This window comes from Martes martes, assembly GCF_963455335.1.
Source record: "Martes martes genome assembly, chromosome: 16".
NCBI classification, from domain to species: Eukaryota; Metazoa; Chordata; class Mammalia; order Carnivora; family Mustelidae; genus Martes; species Martes martes.
In genome coordinates this window covers 22,523,882-22,546,235 of record NC_137904.1, presented here as the reverse complement: position 1 = coordinate 22,546,235, position 22,354 = coordinate 22,523,882, and the positions used below count along the sequence as shown (strand labels likewise).

The following is a 22,354-nucleotide window of genomic DNA, read 5'->3' as shown; positions in this document are numbered from 1 at the left end:
TTGTGCATTTCCCTGGGACTAAAGAGGTAATCATTATAAGCCCCTTTCCACATGCTTATTGTCTATTCTTGTGTCTTCTTTTTTTTTTTTTTAAGATTTTATTTATTTATTTGACAGACAGAGATCACAAGTAGACGGGGGTGGGGGGCGGGGAAGCAGGCTCCCCGCCAGGCAGAGAGCCCGATGTGGTGCTCGATCCCAGGACCCTGGGATCATGACCCAAGCCGAAGGCAGAGGCTTTAACCCACTGAGCCACCCAGGAGCCCCTATTGTGTCTTCTTAAGTGAAGTGTTATATTCAAGTCTGTTGTCTTACTTCTTTTTTTTTTTTTTTTTAAGATTTTATTTATTTGAGAGAGAGAACAGAGAGAGAGAGCACAAGCTGTGGGGGGAGGAGCAGAAAGGGGTATCGAGAAGTAGACAGCCCATTGAGCTGAGAGCCCAACACGGGGTCCATCCCAGGACCCTGAGATCATGACCTAAGCTGAAGGCAGACACCTAACTAACTGAGCCACCCAGGCGCCCCATCTTTTGCTTTATTTCTTTTTTTTTTTTTTTAAAGATTTTATTTATTTATTTGACAGAGAGAGATCACAAGTAGGCAGAGAGGCAGGCTCCCCGCTGAGCAGAGAGCCCGATGTGGGGCTTGATCTCAGGACCCTGAGATCATGACCTGAGCTGAAGGCAGAGGCTTTAACCCACTGAGCCACCCAGGTGCCCCTTTTGCTTTATTTCTTATTCAGATATTCATCTTTTTAATATTGATTTGTAGGTGTTCTTTATAAAAGTTGGTTATAGTATTCTATCTCATATATACCTTGCAAATATTTTTTCTTCATGTGTAATTTACCTGTTCTTTTTCCTACTTAATGAAAAATTAAAATTTTTTTAGTTTTAAAATCCAGTTATAACCATCTAATTTAAAAAATGGATAAAGCGGGGAGGTGCGTGGGTGGGTGCCGTTGGTTAAGTGACCAACTCTTGGTTTAAGCTAAAGTCATCATCTCAGGACGGTGGGATTGAGCCCTGCCTTTTGTTTCCCACTCAGCACTGAGTCTGCTTGGGATTCTTCCTCTCCCTCTGCCCCTTCCCCCACATGTTCTCTATCTCTTTTTCCCTCTCTCTCTAAAATAAATAAAGCTTTTTTAAAAAATGCATAGGGGCATCTGGATGGCTCAGATGGTTAAGCATCTGCCTTCAGCTCAGGTCATGATCCCAGGGTCCTGGTATTGAGCCCCGTGTCAGGCTCCCTGCTCAGTGCAGAGCCTGCTTCTCCCTCTTCCTTTGCCATTCCCTCCACTGGTGCTGTCTGGCTGTATGCTCTGTCAAATAAATAAATAAAATCATTAAAAGTAAATAATAAATTGTAATAAAATGCATAAAGTCGCAGGTTCCTGGGTCGCTCAGTCAGTTAAGTGGCAACTCTTGATTTCAGCTCAGGTCGTGATCTCAGGGTTGTGATATGAGATCAAGCCCTGTGTCAGGCTCACACTGGGTGTGGGGCCGGCTTAAGATTCTCTCTCTGCCCCTCCTCCCTTTAAAAAATGGATAAAGGTCTTGAATAGACATTTCTCCAGAAAAGATAAACAAATGACCAACAAGCACAACAAAAAATGCTCAAATCATTAGGTATTAGGGAAATGCAAATCAAAACCACAATGAGGGACCACCTCATACCCACTAGGATGGCTTCTTAAAAAAAGAAAAATAGGGTCACCTGGGTGGCTCAGAGGGTTAAGCCTCTGCCTTCGGCTCAGGTCATGATCTCAGGGTCCTGGGATCAAGACCTGCATCGGGCTCTCTACTCAGCAGGGAGCCTGCTTTTCCCTCTCTCTGCCTGCCTCTCTGCCTACTTGTGATCTCTCTCTCTCTATGTCGAATAAATAAATAAAATCTATTAAAAAGAAAGAAAAATAATAATTACTGGAGGACATGAAAAAAGAGAAATCCTGTATGTTTTTCATAATATGTGTGTAATAATATTGTAATTGTGTTTATGTAATATGACTGTAATATGATTCAGCTTCTGTGGGAAACAGTTGACAGTTCCTCAGAAAGTTCGAGTATCATATGACTCAGCAATTCCATTCCTACATATATACCCAAAGAATCAAAAAGTAGTACTCAGGGGCACCTGGGTGGCTCAGTGGGTTAAAGCCTCTGCCTTCGGCTCAGGTCATGATCCCAGGGTCCTGAGATCGAGCCCCGCATCGGGCTCTTTGCTTAGCAGGGAGCCTGCTTCCCTTCCTCTCTCTCTGCCTGCCTCTCTGTCTACTTGTAATCTCTGTTAAATAAATAAAAAAAATCTAAAAAAAAAAAAGTTGTTAAAAAAAAAGTAGTACTCAAACAAGTACATGCACACTTGTTCATAACAGCACTATTTATAATAGCCATATCCATCAGATGAATGATAAATAATGGTATATCTGTACAATGGAATATTATTCAGCTATAAAAAGGAATGAAATACTGATACTTGCTGCAACATGGATGAACCTTGAAAACATGCTAAATGAAGGAAGCCAGGCATAAAAGATCACATATTATATGGCTAGGTGAAATATCCAAAAAAGATGTGAATCCATAGAAATGGACAATAAATTGGTGGCTACCAGGAGAGAATGGGGAATAGAATTTTTTTCTGAGATGATAAAAATGTTTTGTAATTAGATAAAGGTGGTAGTTGTACAACATTGTGAATATACTAAATGTTATTGAGTTGTTCACTTTGAAATGATTAATTTGCGATGCCTGGGTGGCATACTTGGTTAAGGATCTGGCTTATGATTTCAGCTGAGGTCATGATCTAGCCCCACATCAGCCTCCACACTTAGCAGGGAGTCTGCCTGAGGATTCTCTCCCTCTCTCTTTGCCGCTCCCCATACTTCCTCACACACTTGTGTGCTCTCTCTCTAAAATAAATAAATCTTTTTAAAAAATGATTAATTTTAGGGATGCCTGGCTGGCTCAGTTGGAAGAGCATGCAACTTCATCTTGGGGTTGTGAGTGAATTTCAGCTCAGTTTAAAAATCCAGTTTATACATTTTTGTCTTCCAGATTTTTATTTAAATTCTAGTTAGTTAACATATAGTGTAGTATTGATTTCAGGAGTAGAATTTAGTGATTCATCACTTACATGTAACATTCAGTGGTCATCATAACAGGTGTTCTCCTTAATATCCATCATCCACTTAACCCATCCCGTGCCCATGTCTTTCCATCAACCCTCAGTTTGTTTTCTATTTTAAGAGTCTCTTATGGTTTGCCTCCCTCTCTCTTTTTTTTCCCTTCCCATATATTCGTCTTTTTTTTCCCCAGATTCCACATATGAGTGAAATCATATGGTATTTGTCTTTCTCTGACTTATTTTGCTTAGTGTAATACACTCTGGCTCCATCCACATTGTTGCAAATGGCAAGATTTCATTCTTTGACAGCTGAGTAATATTTGTGTTTGTGTGTGTGTGTGTGTGTGTGTGTGTGTAAGAGAGAGAGAGAGAAACCGACCTTCTTTACCAATTCATCAGTTGATGGACATTTGGACTCTTTCCATAGTTTGGCTATTACATTTTTTTCTTTATAGCCAGTGCCTTTTGTGTCCTATCCAGGAAATATTTGCTTACACAGTAATCCATGTCTTCTTTTGCTTTATGATTATAAGTTTTATGTTTAGGTCAAATGATTCTTCTCAAATTAATTTTTGAATATAGAGTGATAGAGGAATCGGGTTTGTTTATTTATTTTTACAGGGAACCAGTTGTTTCAGCAGGATTTATTAAAAAACACTTTCCCTTTTTGAATTAACCTGAATTTTTGGTAGACAGTCCACTTGACTATGTGTGTGTCTATTTCTGGATTTTATTCTGTTCCTTTGATCAGTTCAGTCTGTCCTTATACCAATACCACATTGTTTTGATTGCTGAAGTGTATGTCTTCCAGCTTTTTCTTCCCCCTCAAGAATGTTTTGGATATTCTTGGCCTTTTATATTGCCATATAAATTTTAGAATCAGCTTGTTTATTTCTTTAAAAGACCTGCTCGAAATTTAATTGAAAACTGCTGACTGGGATCTCTTAAATTAATTGCCTGCTTAGTTAATGGCAGAGTGATCTAAAATGCTTTTGAAAAAAATGTTTTACTTTATTTTGTTCTTTTCTGTCCATTGTTTGTATGTCTAGGTTACAAGGCAAATGCAAGAACATGAGCAGGACTCTGAGCTTAGAGAACAGATGTCTGGCTATAAGAGAATGAGGCGGCAACATCAAAAGCAATTGATGACTCTGGAAAATAAACTAAAGGCTGAGATGGATGAACATCGCCTCAGATTAGACAAAGATCTTGAAACTCAGCGTAACAATTTTGCTGCAGAAATGGAGAAACTTATCAAGAAACATCAGGCTGCTATGGAAAAAGAGGTAGCTGATTCAGTATTATTAATTTGTTCTAGCTTGTAACCATCCCAGAATTAACCAAGATAACATTTTGATGTTAGAGTATCTGTTCACCAGAACCAAGCAGATCAATTGGAGAGAGAGACATGTAACATGTATAATGTGAGGTACTGAGTCTGAGAACCAATAGACATGGGATTATTTCCTGATACTTGATAGATTTATAGTGTCACAGTGGGTAAGTCTTTCGTTCATCTGTTCTGGGCCTCAAGGACGCTGGTTATCTGAAGAGTTTGATAAATCACCTATTAGTCACAGGGTTCAGGTCTCAGAAAATCATTCGTGATTCCCTTTTCTATGTATTTTGGAAACCGTCCTTAAATTTATAGCAGCATTTTTATGTCAAAGAATAACTGAAGATTAATATAGAGAGAACATTAAAGATTATAAATTAAACATTGGGGAGGGTATATGCTATGGTGAGTGCTGTGAAGTGTGTAAACCTGGCGATTCACAGACCTCTACCCCTGGGGCTAATAATACATTATATGTTTATAAAAAAAATTTAAAAATTATTTAAAAAAGATTATAAGTTAGGAGATTCAGATTAGGGGTTAGCCCATTAGTTTATTTATAAATAAGGTCATTTTAGTATATGATAAAAGCAAATTTTTAGGATTCTTGTTATGTGAAACCTTTTCTTATAAAGGTTTTTGATGTCCCATTAATTTCATTTTATTTTGATAGTCCCATTTGTCAAGTAAAATATAAGCTTCTCAGTAAATTCACAGAATATCTTCAGATATGTCTAGCTAGTCCACATTAAGGCATTATTTTTTATAGCTGTCCTGTTCAACCTTCCTCCCCCCGAAAAAAAAAGAACCACTCTCGTACATAGTAGAGAATTTAGCAAAATAATTTATGGTGTAAATAAACATTTGATTTTGAAATAATTAGGTGAAAGAATTATCCTGTTGGTCATTGGGTAGTATTTTTAGTAACTTAAGAAGAGGTAGATACTAATATATTTAGGAAAGCAATTCATGAAATGGGATGTAGAATATGATTACAAATTTGTTAAAGAAATAGATACGCATAGAAAAAATTAGGAAGGGTATACACCAAAATTTATATTGGTTATCTGTGCGTGCTAAAATCATGTAATATTTTCCTTCTTTGTGTTTTACTATACTTCCTAAATGTTCTACAATGACTATACATTGCATATATCATCAGAAATAAAGGTGCCTAGCTGGCAAGAGTTGGTGGAATATTCAATTCTTGATCTCGGGGTTGTAAGTTTGATCCCCATGCTGAGTATAGATACTACTAAAAAATAAAATCTTTAAAAAAAAAGAAAACAGTATGACACATGTCTAATATTTAATATTTTCATATTATTTAATATATAAATTAAAGGTCAAGTTTTAAAAATAAATATATTATTTCATATTTGAGTCAACCAAGATAAATCATGGTTGAATTATATTTGTAGATAAATGTGTGTTTGTTTTTTTTATTGGGAGGAGAACATACTCCTGTTAAATGGAGAAAAAAAAGGTTAAAACCTTCTGACCCTGTACAAGGTCAACATTTTAAAGACGAGTTCCATTTTATTGGTTCTCTGAAATTCTAATGAAGATGCTGAGTACATCAGAAACCAATATTGCACCATATTTTAACTGCCAAAAATTTAAATAAATAGGGTGCTGAGTAATAAGTATTAATAATTTGTTGGTGATTTTTTGGATCATGGGAAAAAATGGTATCTGTGGTAATGTGTATTCAGATGCTGCTTTGAATCTATCAACTTAACTAATTTGGTCCATTCTTTAAATTTTCTATAGGCTAAAGTGATGGCCAATGAGGAGAAAAAATTTCAGCAGCATATTCAGGCCCAACAGAAGAAAGAACTGAATAGTTTTTTGGAGTCCCAGAAAAGAGAATATAAACTTCGAAAAGAACAGCTTAAGGAGGTACTTATTTTATAAACATTTTCAAGGCATTTATCTGCTTATTGATTGTATGTAATATTGCTCAACTCACAGAACCTTGAAGATAAATTTTCTTTCTTTCTTTTTTTTTTTTTTTTTATACTCAACAACACATTTTATTATATTTCTTAGTAGTGGTTCCTTTTTTCCCCTTCGGTAAAACCCAGATAAGGCTTTAAGAATGGGTTAGTTTAACAGAACTTACTATAAAATTAGTTTTTCATTTATACATTGTAATTTAATTGTTGAAGATAAATTTTCTTTTGTTGTTTGTTACCATGAAACGTGTATCGGTTTGAATGAAGACATTGATGACTGAGATCCTCAATTGAGGAGGCTGTAAAAAGAATCATCTCCTGAAAACATAAGTCATTTTACTCATAATAACTTTACTAAGCACTTATTTTCTTTAAAGATTTTATTTATTTGACAGAGAGATCACAAGTAGGCAGAGAGAGGTGGGGGGGAGGCAGGCTCCCCGCTGAGCAGAGAACCCGATGCAGGGCTCGATCCCAGGACCCTGGGATCATGACCTGAACCAAAGGCAGAGGCTTTAACTCACTGAGCCACCCAGGTGCCCCTACTAAGCACTTATTAAATAAATGTCTAATTAGAAATAAAAGTATGTGAGCTGTAAAAAAAAAAAAAAGAAAGAAAGGAAGAAAGAAAAAGCCACACATTTCTTTCATTAAAAGTAAACCATTCCAGGGTGCCTGGGTGGCTCAGTTGGTTGGGTGTATGACTCTTGCTTTCAACTGGGGTTGTGATCTGGAGTCTTAAGATGGAGCCCTACCTCAGGCTCCATGCACACCAGGGAGTCTGCTTGAGATTCTCTCCCTCTGCTCCTACCCCCGCTTGGGTGTATTCTCTCTCTCTTTCTCTAACAAATAAATCTTTAAATAATCCTTTAGGTGTACTACGTCTGTGTGCTTGCATGTGTATGTTCAGTCAGAATAATGGTTCTCAGTATAGGGGAAGGGACATACTAGACTTTTGGTGGGGTAATTTCCTGGCAGAAGATTTTGTGAAAGATTCCAGGTGATTCTTAAGAAACTAAACAGAGGGGGCATCTGGGTGGCTCAGTGGGTTAAGCCTCTGCCTTCGGTTCAGGCCATGATCTCAGGGTCCTGGGATCAAGCCCTGCATTGGGCTCTCTGCTCAGTGGGGAGCCTGCTTCCCCCGCTCTCTGCTGCCTCCTTGTAATCTCTCTCTCTCAAATAAATAAATAAATAATCTTAAAAAACAAAAACAAAACAAAACAAAAACACAGGGGATCATAGGGGAAGGGAGGGAAAAATAAAATAAAATGACTGAAATCAGAGAGGGAGACAAACCATGAGAGACTCTTAATCATAGGAAACAAATTGAGGATTGCTAGAGGGGAAGTGGGGGAGGGGTGCAGTAACTGGGTGATGGGCATTAAAGAGGGCATGTGATATAATGAGCACTGAGTGTTATATGCAGCTGATGAATTACTGAACTCTACATCATGGTACACTATATGTTAACTAATTGAATTTAAATGAAGTAACTAAAAAAAGATACCAGGTGATTCTCTGTGTATGTGCCTGTGTTATCCTTGTTACTTCCTGTAGTGTGTGCATATATACCCTCATTTGGGAACTACTAATTTCTGTGTTTTTTATTTTTACGTGTTTGAATATCTTATGAACTTAAGTTATAAAGACTTGGTCTCTTTCTTGAATAACAGAGGAAGGACCATAAGGTTAGTAGTCTCTGAAAAATCAACTTAGACTTAGAAAAGATGGCTGATTTGTATTGTCTGCAATATTGATGGTTTCTTAGGTTGAAAACATACTAGTATTAATATCCTAAGATTTGTCTCATTGAGTATATGATGAATGTTCTCATCTTGCCCAATATAAATGCATTTTCATGTAGGTAGTTTTTGAGATGATATTTAAAGTGCTATAGAAAAGCACTGGTTTTTATTTGTCTGGTGTTTATTAATGCTAAATATATTTTTAAAAGATTTTATTTATTTATTTGACAGAGAGAGATCACATGTAGGCAGAGAGCCAGGCAGAGAGAAGGGGAAGGCAGCTCCCTGCTGAGCAGAGAGCCGATGCTGGGCTCGATCCCAGGACCCTGAGACCATGGCCCAAGCCGAAGGCAGAGGCCCAACCCACCAAGCCACCCAGGCACCCTATTAATGCTAAATATTAAATACCACTCATAAAGAAGGTCTCATTTATCCCATGGTTTTGTTGATTTTCCATTTAATTTCCAAGTTTTTTATATTGTGTATATCCATAATCTTGCCAGAGCTTGATGTTTAGAATGTTAATAACAAAGTGAAACATAACTGTATTTTAGCCCTAATTTTAATTTACATATGATTTTTACCTGAAAGCACTACCTTCTCTCTCTTCTTGGGAAGGATTTAAAGAAAGATATGTTTTACTTCGTTTACCAATCATTGTGTGCTTTTTAATCATCCTAAGTGTAGCTGTGCTAAGCCAAAAGATACACATGTTTTCTAATGTACTTTTCCTCTTTACCACTCGTCACTCAAGAAAAAGGAAAACTGTTTCCTGCCTCCTTGAGGTCATTGCCCTGCCTGAGCACTAGAATGGACATAAGTTAAATACTTTTATTTAAATGTATTAGATACCAAATTTTACACTAACTGTATTCATGTAGTTAATTTTTATGTATTTTGAACTGAGTTTTTTATGTTGCCAGGAACTGAATGAAAACCAGAGCACCCCCAAAAAAGAAAAACAAGAGTGGCTTTCAAAGCAGAAGGAGAATATACAACATTTCCAAGCAGAAGAAGAGGCTAATCTTCTACGACGACAGAGGCAATACCTAGAGCTGGAATGCCGTCGCTTTAAGAGAAGAATGTTACTTGGACGCCATAACTTAGAGCAGGACCTTGTCAGGGAGGTATGTTTAAATGACGGGGTATCAGAAAGATATCTGTCGCATCCCAGCTGCAAGGCCTTTGTACTCATAATTCCCTGGCCTAAATCCTTCTTTCCCAGACATTCAATCCATATCGCTTGCTTTCTCCCTTTAAATCTTCTCCTTTGCACTTCTTTTTCTTATGCATATACACCTTTGGCGGGGAATCTCTCTCCTCAGCTAGAATGGAAATTATATGAAGTCACAGGTTCTGTTCAGGTCTTTATATCCCTATTATCTGCTCCATAGTAAGCATACAGTGTTAACTATTTAATAAATATTAAATCCATGAATAATGAAGGAAGTATTAACTTTTAAATGAGAAAATTAATTGGATAAATTATGGTTTTTTATCTGAAGTGAGTGCCATGAATTGTGTGTTACCATTTAATACATTGTTATAACTATGTAATTATTAACTGGCCAAATGCAGAAACTCTTACCACAATGAGAATAATTGTTTTTATTATCAGGAACACCTATAAGCATAGATAAATTTATTTCCAAGGTGGCATAAAATGAGCTTCAAGTACAGTATAACTGTTCAAATTCAGTGATAGTTAAAGAATTTCAAAATAAAACAGTTGAGGGACACCTGGGTAGCACAGTTGGTTAAGCCCCCAACTATGTTTTGGCTCAGGTCATGATCTCAGGGTCATGGGGTTGAGCCCCATGTCAGGCTCTGCATTGGGCTTCCTGCTTGGTGGGGCTCAGAGTTTGCTTGAGATCGCCTCCCCTCCCCTGCCTGCCCTACCACCCCTCCCACTTGTGCTCTTGCATATGTGTGCTCGCTCGCTCTCTCTCTTTCTCTAAAGTAAATAAATCTTTTTTAAAAGAAGTTTTCTCAATTAGATGAGAATAATTCAAGAGGCTATTACCATGGGGAGATGGGCAGTATTAGTAAGTATAAACTGATACTGCCCTTTTGGAGCATAATTCAGCAATAGCTTTTTTTTTTTTTTTTTCAAGATTTTATTTATTTGAGAAAGAGTGAGAGGCAGATGCAGACTTTCCACTGAGCAGAGAGCCCGATGTGGGGCTTGATCCCAAGACCCTGAGATCGTGACCTGAGCTGAAGGCAGATATTTAACTGATTGAGCCACCCACGTGCCCCACAGCAGTAGCTTTTTTATTTATTTTTTTAGAGAGAGAGAGGGAGAGCATGAGGAGTGGAGGGGCAGAGGGAGAGGTAGAGAAAATCTCAAGCAGGCCCACACCCAGCGTGGAGCCCAACCCAGGGCTCAATCTGACTACCCAGAGATCATTACCTGAGCTGAAATCAAAAGTTGGACGCTTAACTAAACCACCCAGGTGCCCCAGCAATAGCTTTTTAAAATTTAATATACACATATGTTCTTACCCACCAAATCCTCTTTTGGAACTATTATCTTAAGGAAATGATAACATGATATATGATGCATCACGCATGGATATTTATTGCAGATATGTTTGAAGTAAGAGAATGGAAAAATTATGGAATTGTAAAGCAAAAACTTACTATTGAAACTTAAAAAAAAAGATCTTTATTTACCAATCTGGTTGGGATATATGTCCATTATGTTTTTAGTCAAAGAAAGCGTATTACATGCCTATAATGTATTTTGGTATTTAGTTTTAAAACTGTATGTTTTGTATAATAGATGTGTCACAATAAGCATGAGGGGAATTTTAGGAAGCATTTGTACCAGACTGTTGGCCTCTGGAGCTCTGGAGAAAGAGTTTGCAGAGGCAAAGAGGGCAAGTTCGACTTATATAGTGTGTGCATGCGTGTGTGTGCGTGCATGCGTGTGTGTGTGTGTGTGTGTTACACTTGTTCTTTCTAAAACATTTTTTTTTAAAAGATTTTAAATTTATTAGAGCACAAGCAGGGGGAGCAGGAGAGGGAGAAGCAGGCTTTCTGCTGAGCAGGGAGCCTGACATCAGGCTGTATCCCAGGACCTGAGATCATGACCTGAGCCAAAGGCAGATGCTCAACCAACGGAGCCACCCAGATGCCCCACGCTTGTTCTTTTTAATCTGCAAAAAAAAATTTATCGAGCATGATGTGCTAAGTATTATTCTGAGACCTTCCCATTTATGAACTTACTTCATCCTCACATTAGATCTATGAAATAACTATATTATCTCCATTTGAGAAGTGATGAAGCTGAAGGGGAAAGTTTAAATAACTAACCCAACGATTTGCAGGTCATAAGTAGCAGAGCTAAGATTTAGGATACAGGCAACCTTGGGGCACTGAGGTGGTACAGTTAAGTGTTCGACTCTTGGTTTGGCTCAGGTCGTGATTGCCATGTTGTGAGATGAATCCCCAAGTAGGGCTCCATGCTTAGCTCTGCGTGGGACTCTCTCTCCTTCTCCCTCTGCCCCTCTCTACCACAGGTGTGTTCTCTTTCTCTCTCAAATAAATAAATCTTTAAAAATAAAAGGAAATAGAATACGGCAGCCCAGCTGTACAGTCCATATTCTTTTTTTTTTTTTACAGTTTCATTCTTTTTATTCATATATATTCATATATACATTTTATTCATTTAGATTTCTCCAAATAATTATCCTTTTTATTTTTTATTTTTTTTTATTTATTTAACAGAGAGAGATCACAAGTAGGCAGAGAGGCAGGCAGAGAGAGAGGAGGAAGCAGGCCTCCCGCTGAGCAGAGAGCCCGATGCGGGGCTCGATCCCAGGACCCCGGGATCATGACCCGAGCTGAAGGCAGAGGCTTTAACCCACTGAGCCACCCAGACGCCCCTAATTATCCTTTTTAAAAAAAAATTTTTTTATTGGGGCGCCTGGGTGGCTCAGTGGGTTAAGCCGCTGCCTTCAGCTCAGGTCATGATCTCAGGGTCCTGGGATCGAGCCCCGCATCGGGCTCCTTGCTCAGTGGGGAGCCTGCTTCCTCCTCTCTCTCTGCCTGCCTCTCTGCCTGCTTGTGCTCTCTGTCTCTCTGTCAAATAAATAAATAAATAAAATCTTTAAAAATATATAGATATATTTTTATTAACATATAATGTATGATTTGCCCCAGGGGTACAGGTCTGTGAATCATCAGGCTTATAGTCCATGTCCCTAACCACTACACTATACTGGGTATGCTCCTCCTAATAGAATTGAATAGTATACTCTGAAAAAGTTCAAGGAATGGCTTATGAACCCTCTTCAAATATAAAACTAGGAAACAATAAAGAAAGGAAAGAGGGAAGGGCAGTAAACCTCTTAAGATAGATTCGATAGCTTTTTAACTTGACAGCATAAAGTAGTGTTAGTAAATAGTAAATGAACAGCATAAGAAAATTTTTGCTACTAATTGTCCATTTACTGTAGTAAATATTATAAAACCCTCATACTTACTATGTAGCCATTATTGAATCAGAGGATTACATCTATTTCCTGGTTGTTCTGTTTCTCAGGATTTTTTTTTCTGGCATCATACAGCAGTATTATACCTTTGTCTTTTGTGTTATGGATTAGGAGTTAAATAAAAGGCAGACTCAAAAGGACTTAGAGCATGCCATGCTACTACGACAGCATGAATCCATGCAGGAACTGGAGTTCCGTCACCTCAACACCATTCAGAAGATGCGCTGTGAGTTGATCAGATTGCAACATCAAACTGAGCTGACAAACCAGCTGGAATATAACAAGAGAAGAGAAAGGGAACTAAGGCGAAAGCATGTCATGGAGGTTCGACAACAGCCCAAGAGTCTAAAGGTACCTTTAACTAAGTTTCTTGATAAAGGGGAAAGAGATAAATGGCATCCATGTAAGAGGTCTGACATAAACAAATCAATAAACTTTTTTCTTTTCATTTTAAGAATGTTTGGTTAGTTTTAATATAGCTTGTAGACTTTTTGCTTATGTATTTCTCAATATTATACCAAAACTTTTAACTGTAGGACGTGCCATAAAAAATCAAAATTCTGATTTTTAATGTACTCCAATGTCCAATGCTGATGTTGCAGTCGACATGTCAATATGCTAACCTGTTTTCTTCTCTCTGTTCCAAGTAATATAATTTTGGAATCTTATTTACTGTAAGACACTAAGTTCTTAACCAGTACAGAAGCCAGTAAATAGAAAATGTCTTTTTACTCTCTCTCCCTTCATTGTACTTATCTTAAGAGGAACAAAGGAATCATCACAGTGTGAGTCTGCTTGCTTGCTTTCTTTGCTTGGTAATGTAGGTAAGACTATGGCATAGGTAGTTGGGATATATATACGTATTTTTTTGTTTGTTTTGTTTTGTTTTGTTTTAATTAGCACATCAGAGTAGAGCAAGTTGTCATATAGCCCTCCCCCCAAAAAATAAGTAAAGACAAGTGTTGGTGATATATAATACCAAAGGACTTTAAATTTTGTATTTACTTTGAATACAGTAATTCATTCACATAGTATGAAATATGAGGATACCAAAGTGTATTATAAAGATTTCCCTCACTCTCCTTGTCTCTTCAGCCAGCTGGTCTAACCCATAGTCAATGAGAGTTAGCAATTCCAAGATGTTTTCAAATTTTATAACTTGTAATAAATATTTAAAGGAGTATAATCACATTAATCTTAATGAGCAAAAACAAAACCATCCATTGCATAGGCTGTCATCTATAGTAGTATCTCAATTAATTGGATATGTCTGAAAATTTTAAACTTTGATTTACATCCAGTAAGGCCCATATCCCACGGTATTTCCTTTTTAAACCTTACCCTACCCCCTTTTGTTTGAGAATTTAACTATAAAACTGTTTCTTGTCTTTAACTGTCCTTGAGTGAAATGAGATTTATTCACAGAGGTAATCTGTGTTAAAATCTAGAAACTATGCTATATCCAATTGTAACTCTGATTCCAACACAACTCACTTCTAATAGACTGTCTTGAATGAAATATATTCAAAATTAAGATGGTTTACCCTTTCCTTGTGAACTGGGATAAAATTTCACTTTTTTGTGTCTTCAAATTAACTAATAAAAATCATTTACAGAGTAGCTTGTGTTGACTACCCATGTAACCTTTATTAATCATACTTAAAAAATTGGAATTCATATATATATACTGTTTTGGCTGCAGAACAGACAATTCCCCCTAAAAGATTTTTAGAACAATATGTCTGTAAAATTTATTATTGTTTTAAAGTCAGCAGCACCCAGAAGCAAACGAAACTGAAAGCTTGTTAGTTTTCTCTAGTCATACCATAAAACTGATAGGATTGCATTTCTTTAAGACTTGGAATAGGTAGATTGTTTGATGTTTAAGCCTTCCTTTCTATTTCCTCTTATTGGAACCTTTTTAGTTTAAAAGCTTATAAACACTAGATTAGATTTTTACACATACTATATCGAATGTGAGGAGAAAAATAGTATTTCACAATCATAGTCAGACTTTCAATGACTTAGAATGCCTCCTTTGATGACCAGTGAGCTCAAGATTTTCCGTAAAGGAAATTATTCTGTTACTTTAGTAGGGAAGAAAATCATGCTGTTCCTCTTAGTTATGTATATCTGTCTACTTGCTCCATTTGAACAGAACAGACTATATTTTAACACCACGTGTCGCATTTTTATATGCCTAAGTCATAATAGTTGTCTCTCCCAGTTTTCTTCAAGACTTCAGTGGGGAGTTAGGGGGACTTTAGTTTGAGCACTTGGGTTTCTTTAGAATGGATTGAGTAAACATGTATTGCCTACTTTGTTGTTTCTTCATCTGCCATCCAGATAATCGGGTTCAGTGAGTTTAAATGATAGAAACAACTATAACTTTATTCTTGTTTTCACTTGGGTTAACTATTGAAGGATATAGTTTATTCTTGATAATAGGTGTTACTCTTATTGAAAAAAAATTGCAAGTTCTTTTTTCTCATTAGGCTAATGATACGGAATGATTACAGTTTTCTTGGTGAAACTTCTAAAAGGTTGAATGTTATACAGAGGGAGGAAAGAATGTCTAAATCTCCTTGTTTCATTCCTAGCCAACTTGGAAGAATTTTGTTAACCAAGGACAGTATTTAAGTGTAGTACTACTGAGCATAATTAACCCAAGAGTTTCTCTTTCTAGTTAGACAGTTCTTGACCCTTCACAGAATAAAGTATTAATGACTATGACCTAGTGCCTCAGTTGGTGTAAAAGATGGAAAAGGTCTCTTTGATGTTGTATGGTGAATAACTAGTTCCCCGACAAGTGTTTTACTTTGGTAAGATGTGCATTCATTGCATGCTGAATCATCCAATCAATGTCTGGCAGTATTTATATTAAGGTAAAATAATTCCAAGTATATGTTCTGCCTTAGTATAGTAAATGAATATATTCTCACAGACTCACTCAATATACTTTATAGAATTATATTTCATCTTATTAAATTTTATTAAAACATGAGTTCATAGAATAACTTGTGATTAACAAAAACCAAAGCCAAAACTCTTCTGTCTCTGAGCTCAATTATTTTATCTCAGAAATATTTATGTAGCTCATGTCTCTTATCACTCCCAAGATACTTTCATACGTACTTAATAGATGAGAAGAAATTTAATTTTCTGTCATCAGTATACATGGTAATTCAAGCTAATTTTAATATTTACTCAAGTAACCAAACTTCTTAACAAAATAACAAGTATTGTTTGAAGTCCTGTGATAAATGAGGTTATAGATATTTTAATGTTTTAATTAGAGCTTTTGTTATAAGAATGCATAGAGTCCAGTGGTTTGACAGTCAAGTGCAAAAGTACCTGCAGCCTTCTGATCTGACCTTTTTTCTTCTCCCTTTTTCCTTGTAGACTTTATTTTAATGTAAGCCCAAGGTATACCAAATACCATATGTTAAAAATGATATGTATCTATTTTTTCCTTCCCAGTCTAAAGAACTCCAAATAAAAAAACAGTTTCAGGACACCTGCAAAATCCAAACCAGACAGTATAAAGCATTAAGAAATCACCTATTGGAGACAACACCAAAGAGTGAGCACAAGGCTGTTCTGAAACGGCTCAAGGAGGAGCAGACCCGGAAGTTAGCCATCTTGGCTGAGCAGTATGACCACAGCATTAATGAAATGCTCTCCACACAAGCTGTGAGTTTGTTTTATTTAGGCAAAATAAATTTAGTTAGTGATCCTTTTCTTCTACCCAGCAATTAAAATACTAGTTAGAAATGATAGTTCTTCTGCAGCTTGGGATATCATAGTGTTGGTCCATATTCTTCCTTCTCTGAACATTGCTTGGAAGCATGCATGATGTATATAGAATTCTCACTGATACATTCAGACCTGAAGTTTTTGTTTTTTGTTTTTTGTTTTAAGATTTTATTTATTTATTTGACAGAGATCACAAGTAGGCAGAGAGGCAGGCAGAGAGAGAGGAGGAAGCAGGCTCCCTGCTGAGCAGAGAGCCCGATGTGGGGCTCGATCCCAGGACCCTGGGACCACGACCCGAGCCGAAGGCAGAGGCTTTAACCCACTGAGCCACCCAGGTGCCCCAGAAATGTAGATTTGATTCTGAAATCTTTAGGGAACCACTGACATGCAAGAGAAATATTGTATTTCCATTTGTGATATAGAAAATATTTCATATTTGTACTCAAATGTGACCATTTGGAGTCCAAATACAGTACTTCTTTTTGCCCACTACCTAACAAAACTGCTGCTCCAATCTTGATACATGCTATTGGGATATATGCTAAACACCCGAGAGGCACTGGTGGAGAGCCTGTTTAAAAAACTTCAGGTTCTTTTTTTTTTAATTAAAGATTTATTTATTTGAGAAAGTATGGGGGTTGGGGGGTGGGCAGACAGAGGGGGAAAGAACCAAACTCCCTGCTGAGCTTGGAGCCCCATGCAGGGCTGGATCCCATAACCCTGAGATCATGACCAGACTCAAAACCAAGAGTCTGACAAAACTGACTAAGCCACCTAGGCACCCCAAAATATTTTCTATAGAAGTTTTGTAAACATTTTCTTGAAGGGCCAGATTGGGGTGTCTGGGTCAGTGGGTTGAGCTGCTGCCTTTGGCTCAGGTGATGATCTTAGGGTCCTGAGATCAAGCCCCAGGTCAGGCTTTCTGCTTAGCGGAGACCCTGCTTCTCTCTCTCTCTCTCTCTCTCTCTCTCTCTCAAATAAATAAAATCTTTTTAAAAATAAAAAAAAATGGGGCACCTGGGTGGCTCAGTGGGTTAAAGCCTCTGCCTTCAGCTCAGGTCATGATCCCAGGGTCCTGGGATTGAGCCCCACATCGGGCTTTCTGCTCAGCAGAGAGCCTGCTTCCTCCTCTTTCTCTCTCTGCCTGCCTCTCTGCCTGCTTGTGATCTCTGTCTGTCAAATAAATAAAAAATTTTTTTAAATCTTAAAAAAAATGTGCTTATTTAGGCATCCTCCAAAGAGCTCCTGATAGCTTTATCTTCCTAATGCCATCAATGGTTAGTTACTAGGCCTTCCTCTTTTTTTTTTATTAACATAAAATATATCATTTGCCCCAGGGGTAGGCCTGCCTTCTTCAGAGATGTTTACTCCAAGACATGAGAGAGAACAATTGTGTATCCTGCAAAAGAGTACTCTGTCTTGTCTCATACCTCCTCTTTTCCATAGATGAGGAATAGATAACTCACAGTAGTATATTTTCTTTCTCTTTTTCAGCTACGTTTGGATGAAGCACAGGAAGCAGAGTGCCAGGTTTTGAAGATGCAGCTGCAGCAGGAACTGGAGCTGTTGAATGCATATCAGAGCAAAATCAAGATGCAAGCAGAGGCACAACATGATCGAGAACTTCGAGAGCTTGAACAGAGGGTCTCCCTCCGCAGGGCACTCTTAGAACAAAAGGTATAAGTAATATGAGGAAGGTAATTGTGCCAGTGTTTGCTTTCAGCAGAAGCATTATAAATCTTTTTTCATATTGACAGGTGACATTGAATTGTTTTCACAATACGGTATCTCCTTACTTCTGGTTTTGGTAGTGTTTTTCCTTTTCTTTAAAATTACTGCTTTACGGTACCTGACTGGCTCATTCAGTTAAGCATCTGCCTTTGGCTCAGGTCATGATGGCAGGTTCCTGAGATGGAGCCCCACATCAGGTTTCCTGCTCTGTGGGGAGCCTGCTTCTCCCTCTCCCTCTGCCACTCCCCCTGCCTGTGCTCTCTCAAATAAATAAAATCTTTTTAAAAAATACTTAAAAATTTGGGGCACCTGGGTGGCTCAGTCATTAGGTGTCTGCCTTCAGCTCAGGTCATAATCCCCTGGGTCCTGGGATCGAGCCCCACATAGGGCTCCCTGCTCGGCAGGAAGCCTGCTTCTCCCTCTCCCACTCCCCCTGCTTCTATTCCCTGTCTCGTGTGTGTGTCTCTCTCTCTATCTGTCAAATAAGTAAATAAATTTTTTAAAAAATAATAAAATTTAAAAATTCAAAAATGAAATTACTGATTCAACAGTGAACCTTATAATTATTGAGTACTAAACATCAAGGGAATATAATTAAGGAGTAATAGCTAGAGGAAGGAATATGGGGTTATGTAAAGACAGTTGAATTGGGAGAGAGTAGCTCCGGCTCCATGTTCCTCATTTCTTTTATGTACCTAGCTCTACCTAAGAGGATTGGAGAAAAACTTGGATAGTGAAGAAAAAGAACATTAGTAGTTGCCTGGGAGAAGTGGGGACAGAGGATCAGGAATATATACTTCACTTGTGCATCCTGGACCTGCAGCTATACAGATTGGTGGAAGATAATTAGAGGACAGAAGATTATTTTCACACAGGTGAAAAATCAGGCTGAAAATGTTACTTTTAGTTGTATCTTCATTTACTTATTACTTATTTTTTGTCAGGTATATTAAAGAATAGAACTAAAATCCCCAAATTCATTTCATCCTTTAAGGTAGTAAACTTGTGTAAGTATGTGTGTGTTTTGGGAGAAAGGATGATGAGCAGAAGATTTTTAAGAGAGAGGAAAGCATTTGTTGCTAGAAGTGTAGTTCACCCTTAAACAACGTGGGGGTTAGGGGTTGCGACAACCTGTGCAGTTGAAAATTTCATATGGGGTGCTGATCTGCCTTTGGCTCAGATCATGATCCCAGAATCCTTGCTCAGCAGGGAGCCTGCCTCTCTTTCTCTCTCTGTCTCTGTCTCGCTCCCTCTCTGGCAAATAAATAAATAAAATCTTAAAAAAAAAAAAAAAAAGAAAATTCGCATGTAACTTTTCTTACATGTATGAAAGTGGCCAGAAGCCTTACTGATAACATAAATATTCTTATCTTACCAATAACATAAATATGTGTTAACCATTAACACATATTTTGTATGTTATGTGTATTATATAATGTATTCTTACAATAAAGCAAGCTAGAGAAGAGAAAATACATACACAGTACTATACTGTTATCTGTCTACAGTACTATACTGGAAAAAATCCACATGTAAGAGGACCCATGTAGTTCAAATTCATGTTGTTCAAGGGTCAGCTGTAGTAGAATATCAGTTGTATCCAGGATTTAGAGCTGTGTTGAAGAATTCCTGACACAGGGACGCCTGGGTGGCTCCGTCAGTTAAGCTTCTGCCTTCTGCTCGGGTCATGATACCAGGGTCCTAGGATCAAGTCCCACATCGTCCTCCCTACTCAGTGGGGAGCCTGCTTCTCCCTCTGCCTGCTGCTCCCTCTGCTTGTGCTTTCTTTCTGACAAATTAGTAAGTAAAATCTTTTTTAAAAAAAAAAAGATTCCTGACACAACCATTTCCCAACAGCTGGTTGGTCCATTGTAAGTGAATACTTGCCTAATGGTCTTGCCTAATGAAAGTTGTTACTGTTTTTGGATAAAAATACAATGTCTTCTTATATTCAAAAAATAGTCTTAAAAAATCCACTTATCTAAGATGTTACTATTTCCCTGGGACAGCTGTCTGTTACTAGCTTCTTTGAGAGGTATTTGGCTGTAAAAATTATCTTGGTTATGTTTCTTACTCAGGATGAGAAAGATAGAACACATAAATTTTGAGAAAAATCTATAGTTTATCAGATTTATAAATCTGATTCCAGTTTGAACATTTAAAATTCAGTGTGAAGTTATGTCGCTTACGCTTCAAAATTATCACTATAAGGAAAACCTCTATAGTTTTTAGAAACAGTGTCATGAAAGAAATAGTGGTACTATTAAAATATATTTGTGTTTTTAGCTCCACCTAGTGGTTCAGAGTTAAACAGTGCTAATTAATAACAGATAGAGCTTTATTTCAGTATATGAACCAAAGTCTACATGTTCTACAAAGCCTGGTTTAAAACCAATATCCATAGGTGAAGGTGCAGTAGTACTCTCATATACTATAAATGCATTTTGAAAAGCAATACAGATGTATATATTGAGTTCTGGAATTGTTAAGTATTTGAGACTTTGAGAATTTAGTCTAAGGAAAAGAAATCCAAAATATAGGGGAAATTATGCATATAAACAGTCATTATAACTTTTTTTTAGGATTTTATTTATTTATTTGAGAGAGAGCCGGAAATAGTGACAGGGAGCATGAATGGGGAGGAGAGGGAGAAGCAGGCTCCCTGCTGAGCAGGTACCCGACATGGGACTCGATCCCAGGACGCTGGGATCATGACTTAAGCTGAAGGCAGATGCTAACTATGTGCTAACTATATGCTATAATAGGTACCCCCATTATAACATATTTATCATGATTTAAAACATCTAACCATCAAGGTTAGTGAAGGGGTGGTGAGCAGGCAGGTGAGTAGGTGGATGGATTAAATGGGTGATGGGAATTAAGTGCACTTGTTGTGACGAGTACCAGGTGTTGTTTGTATGTGATGAATCACTAAATCTTACACCTGTAACTAATATTACACTCTGTGTTAACTAACTGGAATTTAAATAAAAACATGGGAGAAAATAAGAGATAAAAGGAAACACCTAACCGTCTGAATAGAGATATAATTAAGTAATTATGGCCAAGCCAGTGAAATCTTACTCATTCATTTAAGTGATGGCTACAAAGCCAGTATTAATATGGGAAAATGCTTATGATGTGTTGAATGAAATAAAAAAGACAATTTACAGCAAATTGAAAGAATGCTAGTAGTGGCTGTATTAATACAGTAGATTTGTTCTGTTTTCTACCTTTTAAAGTATTACTTTGATAATGGAAAATGCTTATGATTATTTAGTATTAAAAATAATAAAAGAACAATAGGATGAAAATCTACAGAGCCTTCAGTTGCTTCTTGGTTTTTAGGGCTAATGTTTACATTCCAGGTGAAGCCCAGGTCTGTAAAGCAGTTTGGGTCAGTTGGCAACTACCAAATCCATGTACCCTCCCTATAAAAACTTTGAAAAATTTTAACAGCTATTTTTCTACACTTTGTGCTTACTGGTTATACAGAAAAGAAGCAGTCGTCTGAAAATAAATAGAGGTGGAATCTGAGTGAATGTTATAATTCTATTTGAGGATTATTTTCAGCCTCCAAATGAACCAAAAACTGTTCCTTTAGGTTGAGACACCAACTAAGTAAGTCTCGGTTGACTCAAATGAGGTCTTACTACAACTTTTCTCATACTTCATTTACATTAAAAATTCCGCAACATAACATCACTGTAAATGTTAAATCCCATGTGAGTTTCATACATGCATGAAAAGTATCAGTATCTCCAAAGTATAAATGGGCTTTTTGTTTGTTTGTTTTGTTATTTCATTCAGTTTTCTCTCAGTATTTCGCAGCATCAGCAACATGGTTGGTACTTATTAAATAAGAATTGACAGTTGGGACATTTTATAGGTCCTTTCTATGTTGAACTGAAAATATTCACACAAAACTACCACATTTTATTTCAAAGGAGATAGGTTGGAAGAGCCTCTCAAAAGTCTTAATTATGGTAACTCTTATCCACCCAGTGAAGCCACCTTGCTAACTTGCAAAAATAAGTAACATGTTTTAAAAGAAATGGAAATTGGGGCACTGGGTGGCTCAGTCAGTTGAACTTCGTCTGCCTTCGGCTCCCGTCATGATCTCCAGGTCCTCGGATCTAGCCCTGCATAGGGTTCCCTGCTTGGTGGGGAGTCTGCTTCTTCTCCCTCTGCCCCTCCCCCTGC

General features: G+C 37.4%; 1 protein-coding gene across 1 annotated transcript in view; it reads left to right on the top strand.

Annotated features, from left to right (window-relative positions):
* The window catches only part of TAOK1 (TAO kinase 1), a 153,357-nt gene that overhangs the window by 125,955 nt on the left and 5,048 nt on the right, over positions 1 to 22,354 (top strand). Inside the window, 6 exon segments of the mRNA XM_080825304.1 lie at positions 4,176 to 4,412; positions 6,236 to 6,364; positions 9,089 to 9,292; positions 12,776 to 13,015; positions 16,145 to 16,357; positions 17,915 to 18,097. Of these exon segments, the coding sequence (XP_080681430.1) occupies positions 4,176 to 4,412; positions 6,236 to 6,364; positions 9,089 to 9,292; positions 12,776 to 13,015; positions 16,145 to 16,357; positions 17,915 to 18,097 (1,206 nt within the window).